The sequence below is a fragment of the Lynx rufus genome, unplaced genomic scaffold (assembly GCF_022079265.1).
Source record: "Lynx rufus isolate CCGP_SWC_20201006 ecotype Redwood Valley unplaced genomic scaffold, mLynRuf1.p SCAF_15, whole genome shotgun sequence".
Lineage (NCBI taxonomy): Eukaryota > Metazoa > Chordata > Mammalia > Carnivora > Felidae > Lynx > Lynx rufus.
In genome coordinates this window covers 55,814,641-55,826,879 of record NW_025814829.1, presented here as the reverse complement: position 1 = coordinate 55,826,879, position 12,239 = coordinate 55,814,641, and the positions used below count along the sequence as shown (strand labels likewise).

The window sequence follows — 12,239 nt, the reverse complement described above, 5'->3', positions numbered from 1 at the left end:
AAAGTGTTTCCTATTGTTGCAGAAAATGCTCAGGTTTAGGGCTCCAGCAGATCCTGACTTTCTACCTTCAGCATTCCTGAAACCACAGGTGTCGTTCACTAGTGTCTACTGGTCACTAGTAGATCACATACGTGACCCAGGGCTCTGAACCACACTGAGTGTATGTAGCCCGGGTTAGGAGCAGGGCACACGGCGTGCACACGTGCCCAGGATGGCCCTCCTAATAAATCGAGCTTGTTTGCCGAGAAATGCCACCCCTGCCGTGGGTACCTTAAGTGACTGACTCGGTACATGTTTCTGTCAAGTCAACCCAAGTAATTAGCGAGTTATAAACAAAAAGCTGCTCTAAATTTTCACCAGCATGGTATTTAAAATTAACAAAAGATAGGCTTCACTATAAAAAAGAAAGCAGAAAACAATTTACAGGCTTTTTACTGAATGTTTCACTAAAAATATCTCCATAAAAATAAGAAAGAAATACAAAATTCTACTACTCTGGTTCAGAAAGGATACTGCCCAGCGTAGCTCAGTGTTTCAGGATCAATGTCGTCTTCATATGCATTCAGAGGGATGAGTTTCCTTTTGATGGGATCAAAAACTAGCTGATAAAGAAAGGTATTGTTGGCCCGAATAAATCCTTTGATGTAATCTTCCGGTACCGTTATATTCATCTTAAGATAGTGTCCAATTTTCTTGATGACCTAATAATGGATGTAAAAATATTTACTGGTTATCTACAAATACAGAATAGGGAATGTATCATCTCCAAGACCAACTGGTTCACATTACAGGAGGCTGAGGCAAGACAGAAAATCAACTAATTTTATCTACATTAAAAACCTCTACTAGCAAACACAACCATGTTGCAGTACTAAAAACTGTCTCTATGACAGTATCTTCTTTGATTTTTCTATTAACCCAAAGAATGAACAATTCAGTTACAACGTCAAGTTTATATTCCCATGTGTGATGTCAAGACACATTCTTCACCCTCAAAGTCCCTTTTATCTAAAAAAGCAAAACAACACACAAAACCTGAGAATTAAAAATGGAGTCACCACCGCATCACACTCACAGGTGAAGAGCCAGAGAGTGAGAATCAGTGGCCCGGGAGTCACAGGCCAGTTAGTGCCCACGGCTCCATTCCCAGCTCTACTGCCAACTCCTGATGAGAACTGCCCAAGGCGGGTGGCGGAAATTAGCTTAACATATACTTATTTTTTAAGGTAAAGCTATCTGGGAAATGACAGAGTGGTGATGTAGGAGTCTCAGTTTTCCAGAGGATACCCTGCACATGATATTGCATCAGATTGTATGAGGATGTAGATGTGAGAACTCAGCTGTGTCCTATCAAGCCATGTTAGAGATTTACATAAATGTGCAATTCCTGTCATTTTCATGTTTTTAGAAGACACGGCTATTTTTCTTTAGAATATGCTATATATGTTGAGAGTGAGAGCAAGAGCGAGAATCCCAAAGAGGCTTTTGCACTGTCAGCACAGAGCCCGATGTGGGGCTTGATCTTACGAACCATGAGATCATGACCTGAGCTGCAATTAAGACTTGGACACTTAACTGACTGAGCCTCCCAGGTGCCCCATGAATTTATTATTGTTAATTTTAAATTAATAAACATTTTAGTTTTGTTTGAATTTCATTCAGTAAATATCAATAGCTATAACCCATTAAACAAAAATTATTGCCACGAAGAGCTTTTAAGAGTGTAAGTGGTGGGGCGCCTGGGTGGCTCAATCAGTTGAGTGTCAGCTCTTGACTTTGGCTCAGGTCATGATCTCAGTTTGTGAGTTCGAGCCTCACATCAGGCTCTGTGCTGCTAGCATGCAAAGTCTTGGGGATTTTCTCTTTCTGCTTCTCCCCTGCTTGTGTGCTCTGTTTTCTGTCAAAATAAATAAATAAACTTAAAAAAATTAAAAAAAACAAACAAAAAAAAGAGCGTAAGTGGATCCTGAGACCAAAAAGTTTGAGAACCACTTACAACAGACAATAGGACAGAAACTGAAAGATAATTTTAACATTAATTTTATCTAGAACACTTTACCCTTAAGTCTCTTTATATAAGTCTTCATTTAAAAAATTTGTCAATTGCTTGGGGCGCCTGGGTGGCGCAGTCGGTTAAGCGTCTGACTTCAGCCAGGTCACGATCTCGCGGTCCGTGAGTTCGAGCCCCGCGTCGGGCTCTGGGCTGATGGCTCAGAGCCTGGAGCCTGTTTCCGATTCTGTGTCTCCCTCTCTCTCTGCCCCTCCCCGTTCATACTCTGTCTCTCTCTGTCCCAAAAATAAATAAACATTGAAAAAAAAAATTAAAAAAAAAAAAAATTGTCAATTGCTTAAAACAGGTCCATCAGTTGCCAAAAACAAAATTCTAGTGTTTTAGTCATTTTTTCCTTTCAATGACATAACATGGGCTGTTGACAGGATAGAATAGTTAAAATTCATATTCTGAGGGGTGTATCTATGATGGAAGAAATGGTTTGGAAACTGAATATGGCACTTGGTGAATCACTCCCACCTTTACAATATCCGGATTATTGGCTAGTCTCAGCACTTTGCAGGCCTTTGCTAACCCGATCCCACGCAGTGAGGAGAGGTAGTCACAGCCTGAAAGTATGCACATATACCGGAACTTCTCCTCGGTGAACACGTCCCCAAGCTGCCTGCACATTCCCAGCCGAGCCTGGTCAATTTCTAGTCCATTTCCAAACTGGTCCATTTTTAAAATCACCTTCAAAGGGAAGGGAAATTGTTAAATACCTAAGTACCTGTAAGGGTCATTTTAATGTTTCGTGATCTAACCCATTGTAATATTCCTAAGAATTCTTTCTTGTTATTTAGCATCACATTGAGAAGAGAGATAGGCCAGGTAATCACTGTGCAATTTGAAAATAAATTAAACTGGAACATACACTATGTCTAGATAGGGTCCTGCACCAGGACTCCCTTGCCCTGACTCTGGTAGAAAGAGTGTCTCTTACCCCCTACTGACATTCAGAGTTGTCATGGCGATCAAATAACAATCCATACAGAAATCCTTTCTCTTAGAGTAATACATGTTCATTGTAGAGAATTTGGAAAACAGGGAAATTCAGGAAGAAGGAAACCAAAGTTGCCTGACACCTCTCATTTGTCACTGTTACCCAACATTAACCCTTCAACAGATCCTTCTAGTCATCTATAAAATATATAGATAATATGAATAACATTGGCAGTAACAAAAATGAGATCTTACAGTTTTGTATCTTAATCCTCCCTTACTATGTCATGATAAAATTTTCCATTAAACAGTTTTATACATAATTCTAAGTAACTGCAAAACATCCTGTTAGGTAAGTTATTTACCTCACCTAGTTGAAAAAAAATAAAGCATATAAATTGTTACCAAAAATAAGAATAGCAAGTCTATACTCTACTGAAGAATTCGGATAAAACAAAACCTTTTAACCGTAAGAGCCTACTCTGAAAAAGTGTCCAGATTACACAAATGTCAAGCAGCAAAACCCTGCATTTTAAATAAAATAATTATTAACATTGTAAAGTAGATATTAACTGCAGGTATTAAATAAAATAAAGTGATGATTCCTGGAAAAGAAAAACCTTAGTGCCTTGATTTACACCATTGCCAACTGCACAGAAAACAGTAATGTAGTAGTAAAGTACCTTTCTACAGCCAAAAGCGAGGAGATCAGAGTCCTCTGTGATTATGGCTTGTACAATACCAGCTTTGTTAAGATAGGCCAGCTGCGCGTCTGCTTCGTATGGAGCCACGAGACAATCCACTCCCTGGGACCGGGCAGCCTGCCGGAGAGGATCATGGTCAATCTCCAGGATGGCATCTGGAGACCACTGAACAATTTCCTGTTTTACTACCAGCCTCAACAAGCACATGCTGATAATTGTTTTCAGAAATCATGTCCTTTGAAGTGTTTCTACTTTTAGTCCTAGCAAATATTGAACTAATCATATAGCCACAAAGAATTTAAAAAATTCTTTTTTAAAAAATCACTTTATAGGGGCGCCTGGGTGGCGCAGTCGGTTAAGCGTCCGACTTCAGCCAGGTCACGATCTCGCGGTCCGTGAGTTCGAGCCCCGCGTCGGGCTCTGGGCTGATGGCTTGGAGCCTGTTTCCGATTCTGTGTCTCCCTCTCTCTCTGCCCCTCCCCCGTTCATGCTCGGTCTCTCTCTGTCCCAAAAATAAATAAACGTTGAAAAAAAAAATTTAAAAAAAAATCACTTTATAAATTTGGAGAAAATAGCTGTACATTCAGAGGGAGAAAAAAAAATAGAAGCCAGAAAACTTTATTTCAAGTTGTAGAAAGCTTGCATCTTCAGAATGGCTATGCTCCAAAAGCATACAAGACATGTGTTTGGAGCTCTGGATGTATTTTCCCTATGAAAATATATTTTTTCACACTACAGAAGTCTACCTGACACTGTTTTGATAAAACTACAGAATTTAATCACTATATTTATTTTCCTATTTGTTTACCAAGCAGTTTGAACAGAGGCCTGAAGGAGGGTAAGCGAGGGCTGGGACTTTGGGCCACTGAAGTAGGTCTATGGTTGTAAGAGGCTTTGAAGCAGAAGCTGACTGAGGAAGACTAGGGTCGGAGAGTTCCGGAGTCAGTGAGGCTGGTTCTACAGACCTGACGGCCTACAGAAGTGAAGGTTACACATGTTGAAGACTACAGGGCAGTGGGGTGAGACTGATGCCCCAGGAATTAACACTTCCGTCTCTACGGAACAAGGTGCCCATGGAGCTCATCTAAGTCACTTATCTAAAAAGGGAGAGTGTCTCTTAGTCCTTAGGATTTCTCCCCCTGGAGACTGTTGGACTCTTCTCTGTCAAAAGATCCTGCTTCCTCTTCCTGAGACCTGCCACTTCCTTGAGGTTAGACCGAGAGTAATTTCCCTCCCTTCATTTTCTTGCTCTCCCATCAATATACAACTCATAACTAGCTTCGATGAAGTTGGCCATTTGTTCTCTTTGGCTTCATTTCCTATTGGGCTTACTTTAATGACTTTGTGGGCCATCACATGTGTGATATTGATGGAACGGGTAAAACATTCTCTGGCTTCTGAAACCTTCCCCTCACGAAGAAGCTGCTTTCCCTTAAGAAGATTGGCTTGTCGTCTTCTGCAAGGGGAAAAAAAAATATTAAGAGGCTGACTTCAAGAAATTCAAGAAATTTTCCTAGGGGAAAAAAAATAAACTTTGACTCATTGGACAGTGTGTACCAGGTGCTTGAGAACATTAATCTGGATCTTTTGGGGTTCGAGTCAAAAAGAACACAGGTGATTTATCACGTACGCACACACAAGCGTATCCTCAGACTTTTTTACATCACGCTTTATGTCAAGGGAAAATGCAGTAATTAAGACACTTAAGAAAATATGAGTCAAGGGTTTTATACCATCAAAACTTTTAAGTATAAAGGGTGCACCTTTATGGACATATAAAGAACTTGAGAAATACTGTTTCTGAGCTTTTCTGTGGAATCTACTAGACAACAAATTTCAGAAAAACCAAAATAACATCTGCATAAAAACTGTCAATAATAATCAAGTATGTGGTAATTTGTAGAATACTAAATACAGGTTAAACAGGGAGACAGTGATGACACACGTTCTAACAATATGGAACCACTATTTTTAAATGGGAAGAAAGCATATGCAAAAGGAGAAAGAAATTTTAACCGTTTTCAATAATCATATTGGTAGGGGTATCAGTATTTTATTCTGAATCTATTCTTGAGTATAATAAAATACGTGCATTTATTTTGGGATAGAACAAAGGAGTAATTATAAGATACTCCAACTTCGTCATCCCTTTACCCTTGAAAATAAGGATTCTAGGTATGAAGAAAGGAGGTGAAGATATACTGCAGAAGAGGTAAAAACCCTGAGTCCTGAGTTTGACTTGGAAGAATCAGCCTGAACTTATGAGGTTTTTATCTTTAAGTAAATGTGCGCATACATATACAAATTCCCTAGTTCCACAGACTGGGCTCATGGAGGAAGAGACTTGCAGGAAAGGATTTTAAGTGCCTCCTCCCACTGCTACAGTGGCACAGAAAAAGCTGATCTTACAAAGACAAAAAGAATATGCAGGACAGAGACAGGCAGCTGAGACATGTTTTTAGCCATTCTTGAGCTTAGCAAGAGAAAATTAGTAAGTATCTGCAATTAGAATTAAGACCCGGTGGGCGACACCCGGGTAGGATGCGGTTTGGACTAGTCTCTCAGCCGCTCTGGTTTAGGTCTGTCACCAATCCTTTCAGAACTAACCCAGAATGAACTAACTTTTATTGAGAGTATATTTGGTAAACTGTACATTATTTGTAATAGAATGTGGGCTCGCACAGTTTCAGTTATTCCTTTATAAACAGTCTTTATAAAGTTCTGGCTTTAAGAATCAGAACCTTCCAGCGTGAAACTGATCTGACTCTGTATGTGAATCAGAGCCCTTCAAGTACAGCTAGGTTCCAAAACCTAGGTCTGAAAAACTCTCTAACCTATCTAGGCCGAGAGAGAGCACAGCCAGGACAGCAGCACCCTAACAGATGGCTCCCTCAGCGAGGCTTACTTCTGTCTGGGTGTGATTCACACTAGCTCTGACAACTAAGCCCAGGGGTCTTTCCTATACAACACAAGGACTCTGGGACCTAGAAACACAGATGGGAGGGGGCTGTGGGGGGAGGGACAATGAAAGCAGATGAATATGGGGAGGATACCTGCTTTATTAAATACAGAAGTTCTTTCTGAGGCCTGTTGTTAGAAACTTACTAGAATCTGTGAAGTTAAACACGAATGATAAAATATCTGGGTTAACTATTAAGGGAAATAGAAGACATTACTTTTCAAGTAGAAACAAGAGACAATAAAGGTAGAAAAAACAATCCAGAAGTCAAGCAAGGTAGGGGTTAACCTCCCCGCCCCCCCAAAAAAAGAGAGAGATGGACAAATATAAAATACCAAGTAAGAGAAACAATGTATTAAAATATATTAGTAATTAATGGTCAGTGTGAAAAGAATAAACTCTCCATTTAAAAGATTTTCAGGGGCACTTAGGTGGCTTAGCCGGTTGAGTAGTCTGACTCATGGTTTCAGCTCAGGTCATGATGTCACAGTTTCAGGAGTTTGAGCCCTGCCATTTGGCTCTGTGCTGGCAGCGTGGAGCCTGCTTGGAATTCTCTCTCTCTGCCCCTTCCCTGCTCATACTCTGTCTCCCTCAAAATAAATAAGTAAACTTAAAAAAAATTTTTTTTTCAAAAAATGGCAAAGATTGACAGAATGGATAACAAAACAAAAACAAAACATAGTAATGTGTTCTTTGTAAGAGACAAACCTTAAAACCAATGAGGTAGTAAGCTGTAGGTAAACCAACAAAAAATGACAGTGGGAACATAGAAGGAAAAGTTATGGCTACGGTTATAATCGGACAGAAGACTTTAGAAGAAAAAAGCAAAACTAGGGACTAAGAGTCACTAGTAAAACAGTTACCACAAGAATGTAACTAATTCTAAACTTGAATGCAACCAATAAAATAGCTTCAAAATAAAACAAAAATGATCAGAACTATAAGGTAATTGACAATTCCACTACCCCCACCCCCCCACGACCAAAACCAAACAAAACAGCAAAGATAGATTTGAGCACCATAATCAATAAGCTTGACTTACTGGACAGACAACCAATCTTCCTCTTAATAACTGAAAATACATATTCCTTTCTAGCACACATGAAACATTTCAAGAAATTTGTTGAAGTACTAGACTATGAAGCAAGCCTCAATAAATTAAAATTCAAGAAAATTGGTATAGACTATAGCATCAGACCTTAACGCAATTAGAGTGAATAGAGAATCAGCTTACTCTCTTCGAGACTTTTCCACTTCCTTTTTAGAAGGTAAAGTACATCCATCAAATACAAGAATAGGCTTGATCCCATGAGAGAGTAACATATTTACAAATTTCATACAAAATCCTACATACCTATGAAAATAAAGAAAAAAAATTTTAGGTGCATTGCATATTATAAGGTAATACTCTTTAAAACAAGAGGAGATGGATTATGAACAGGGAAGTTTTTTTCTTTCTTTTCTTTTTTTAAAGCAAAATGTTTTCACAGGACATGGAAACTCTAATTTAGGCTTCAGGGTTCAAATCCTGTCTTGGATCCTAACGGGCTATGGGACAGCTGATGAGTTATTGACATTCTCATCTATAGATTAAAAGGCTTTGACATCCCTTCCAGTTCTGATATTTTGTGGTTCCAAATCTTGCCTTTCTTCCATTTTTTTTTTTGCTTTGAAAAATTTCAAATCTACTGAAAAGTTGAAAGAATAGTACAATAAATACCTGATCCCTCCAACTATACCACTATCACACCCAAGAAATTTAACAGCAACAAAATATCATCTCACATACAGTCTGTACTAAACTTTGTCCAACTGTCTCAACAGCTCTTATAACCAGTGTGTTCTGGTGAAGATTTAACAACCGGTTTGGCGAGAGGAGGTGCCTGTTCAGTAGCATCTGTCCATTTCCCTGACACGAATGTATTACAACGGTGGGTAAACTACCAATGCGGGGTCACGGAATGCTGAACTGGGAGAAGACGGTGGTGCACTGTGAACTTGGATGAGTTGGCTGCAGCACAGCATTGCTACATCCTACCCTGCAACGGTCCAGGATCCAAACAAGGATCAGGTATTGCATTTAGTGCTCTATTCTGGCAAAGCAATTAACTGGACAAAAAGAGCTACATCACAACTTCCCTCATTTATAAACAAAAGGATATTTAATGTAAGTCTCAGTCTTAACTGGCAAAGAGTTAATACAAGGTGCAGACTTACTTATCAGTAGGTTCACCTTTGGCTAGTTTTTCAGCACAAGCAATAGCTCCTTTGTGAAGCCAGCAATATGTATCCACAGCTACTACCTGTCCTTTATACTTCCTCACGTGGATTGGTTCAGAAGCTTCTTTGATAAATTGCAGCAATCCTTGTATCCCCATTGTGCCAAGTTAACTGCATGATACGAGGGGAGAAAGGGAAAACAGCAATATTTAAAGCAAAACATATTTATCCAAAAGGTTTAGAAAAATAAGAGATCAGAAATTGATATAGCGACTGTTATTGCTTATTTGAGAATCACCTCTTTAATACTCAATTGGGCTCCTCCCTGCCAACAATTTCCATAATCTAGAATACTTTCGCTAATTGCTAACACTAACTCTAATGTCACTTGATAGTTCCTTAACATTTATTCTTTCCAAAGTGCTTTCTCACTTGGAATCATCATGTATGTTTCAAGCTGTTAACACACTACTAGGCACACAGAAAGTGCTAAAAGAGCATGAGTCTCTCTCGCTCTCTCTCCAAAAAGGCATTGCTAAAAGCCACAAAACCATGCATGCTAAGGCATCACACTGCCTCTACACAAGCATGTTAAGAGCCAGCATGCACATCAGCGTAGGAGTGGAAACTCCAAACGGAAGGAAAGTAGACATTTCAACTGAGAAAATAAACAGAATTACAGAAGTAAATTGGTACATTTTTAGGACTTAAATTCACTGCCATCAGAATGTCTTATTCCAAGCAACCAACATTCCGTTAATAAGCAGCAATGGTGCCCAGCGACAACTCCATCAGACTCTCTGAAAGTTACTCCAAAGAAATGTGAAAGTGTGCTTGCTGTGCAAAATACTGATTTCAGACGAATGCTTCTTTCACTTCCTACCCCGTCCCGCCCAGAAAGAAGCCCCTAAGTCCCTTCTATACAGAAATTCTGGACAAGGAGGGGGATTATTTGCACCCACCCCTACCCAGTCAAAAATCCACATATGCCTTTTGACTCCCCCCAAACTTAAAGCCTCACCAATAACATAAAGTCAGTTAACATATATTTCATATGTTACATGTGTTATATACTGTATTCTTATAGTAAGCTAGAGAGACGAAAATGTTAAGAAAACCAGAAGCCACACTTACAGTACTGACGAGGGAGTGTGGGGCAAGCGGAGGGCTAAGTACAGGCTATTAGCACCCGCCCCACCCCCGCCAGGTGGAATATGTGTGATATTCCTCAGACCTCCTGGCTACCCAAGAACAAAGGAAAGGGGTGTAAGTGCTTGCCATGGTGATGTGGGAAACTAAGGCAAATGAAAAATTAAATCCCCTTACTGCTTACAGACCATCGACAAGTCCTTGAAACAGTAAAGGAACTCAGCTGCCTTGATGATGACAAAAGGTAATCTTTCCTAGGGGCAAAAGGTGCAATCTTAGCTTAACATTATCCCAACCTGGAGGCCACTGTCAGTTTACTTTAGCATAAAAATTCCTTGGGAAACGTCCTTCATCTCAACTCCCCCAAGATATATGCTGGCAATCATACTCCAAGCTTATGACCTCCCCTGACATGCATCTGAAGGGTCCCAGGTTTTACTAATCCCAGGTATTACTGCAGTAATTAATGGCATTTTCCTAACAGCAGCTCAAGGTCCTGGTAACCTTGCTTCCAAAATTCCTTAGAGACCTACCCTATCCTTAACCCTCTCCCAACCTGAGGGGATATAATCAGTTACCCCCAAAGTTACCCCAGTGCAGCTCTTCCTGCCCATGGGTCCTGTCCCTGTGCTTCAATAAAATCATCTTTTTGTACCAAAGACTTCTTCAAGAATTCCTTCTTGGCCATCAGCTCTGGACCACCACACCGTCACCCAGGAACTTCACCAGTACTGTACTGTATCGAAAAAAATGTTTGTCGTGGACCCTCACAGTTCAATCCCCTGTTGCTCAAGGGTCAGCCGGCCTACCCACCCCCCCACTCCGACTCCTCATGAGAAAAATTGAAAGCAAGGAGGCTGAACAGCTGCCTGGTGTTTCCTAACATCAACCTCTCCCACCAAACTACGTTTGGAAGGAAAGGAAGAAAGCACAGGGTGGCAAGTCAGCCTCACCTTGATGCTCTATCAAAACTCGGATGCTCTAGTTCAGCAGCGCATTCACCAGCTGCGGAGCCAGGTGGGGGGATTCCGACGTTTAAATCCAGGTAATCTGGCTGCTGGTGCTCCTCAAGCCGCAGTTTGAGAAAAACAATCAGCCTCCCACCTCTCAGACAATGCCTCTAAAAAGAGTTTTCTTCCACTTTGAGGAAAACTGACGTAACACACATTCTGTGAAGCTGATGCCTCTTCTAAGCTGGGTAAATACGCTCGCATAAACGTTTCCTCTGGAGCGTGGTGGGAATGGCCGGGGGCCGCTGCGCAGGCATCATCTCAGGGCGCCCGCCAGCGGCACGCCAGCTACAACACCGGCGACCTCGCCGCCCCACTCCTGTTCACAGGCTGTGCACAAGCGGCCCGCAAGCCCATTCCAGAGAACACGCTTCCTTTCGCCTGCACGACATCAAGAAGACAGTTCACTTTCCATATTTAAACGCCGGGGGAGACTGCTAGGTCGGCGGCAGCCCTGCAGGAGTCCCGCACGCAGGAGCCTGCGCCCGCGGACCCTCCCTGCCCTCCCGAAGGGCAGCCCCGGGCCGGCCCGCACCGCGATATGCACTCGGGACTCTGCGGCCGGGCCGGGAAGACCTCGCCGGACCCATCCCCCCCGTGCTGGAAGACAGGAGTCCCGAGAGGACGCCACCCAGGGCCCACGCGTAGCCCGCTCTGCTCCCTCTCCGGGCAGGGCTCTCCCCGTCCGCCCCAAGGGAGCCGTGAAGGGGCTCCGAAACCCACCCCCGACGCGCCCAACTCACCCTGGGCCAGCTCGCCCGAGGCAGGCGGCTCGGATCACAGAGGGCCGGGTGGCAGCCGGGCACCTAAGACTTTTCAATTTGCGCGGGAGAGCCCGAGGCCCCGCCCCAGCGGAAGTGACGCCAGAACGCCCCTCCGCGACGCCGGCGCCGCTTCTCTTGGCCTCTACTTCCGGGACGTGAGCCTCGCTCCTCGTGGAAGCGATGGCGGCCCCGACCCTGAGTCCCCGCGACCCCGCGACTCCGCGACCCCGGCCGCCGCCTCCCGCCTGCATACTGTGCTGCCTTCCGATGGCGCGGGTGGAGCTGGAGCAGCTGACCCACGGGAAACAGTCCCCGGAAGTTGGTAATTTTCACTCGCCGGCGCTGCTGGGAGTTGTAGTTCTCTGCTGATTGCGGCCTCAGGTCGGGTCTGCTAGGGTTTAAAGAGCGCCATCGCGTGTTTGTGTGGAGTTTTTTAAAACC

General features: G+C 42.6%; 1 protein-coding gene across 1 annotated transcript in view; it reads right to left on the bottom strand.

Moving 5' to 3' along the window:
• Positions 1 to 11,383, bottom strand: part of EXO1 (exonuclease 1) — a 37,871-nt gene extending 26,488 nt beyond the window's left edge. Inside the window, exons 1-7 of the mRNA XM_047077080.1 lie at positions 10,978 to 11,383; positions 8,873 to 9,046; positions 7,890 to 8,009; positions 5,029 to 5,152; positions 3,676 to 3,813; positions 2,531 to 2,743; positions 514 to 701 (exon numbers count right to left, since the gene is read on the bottom strand). Coding sequence (XP_046933036.1) covers positions 514 to 701; positions 2,531 to 2,743; positions 3,676 to 3,813; positions 5,029 to 5,152; positions 7,890 to 8,009; positions 8,873 to 9,033 — 944 coding nt within the window. The 5' untranslated portion in view covers positions 9,034 to 9,046; positions 10,978 to 11,383. The remainder of the gene's footprint in view (positions 1 to 513; positions 702 to 2,530; positions 2,744 to 3,675; positions 3,814 to 5,028; positions 5,153 to 7,889; positions 8,010 to 8,872; positions 9,047 to 10,977) is intronic.
• Positions 11,384 to 12,239: the final 856 nt, after the last annotated feature.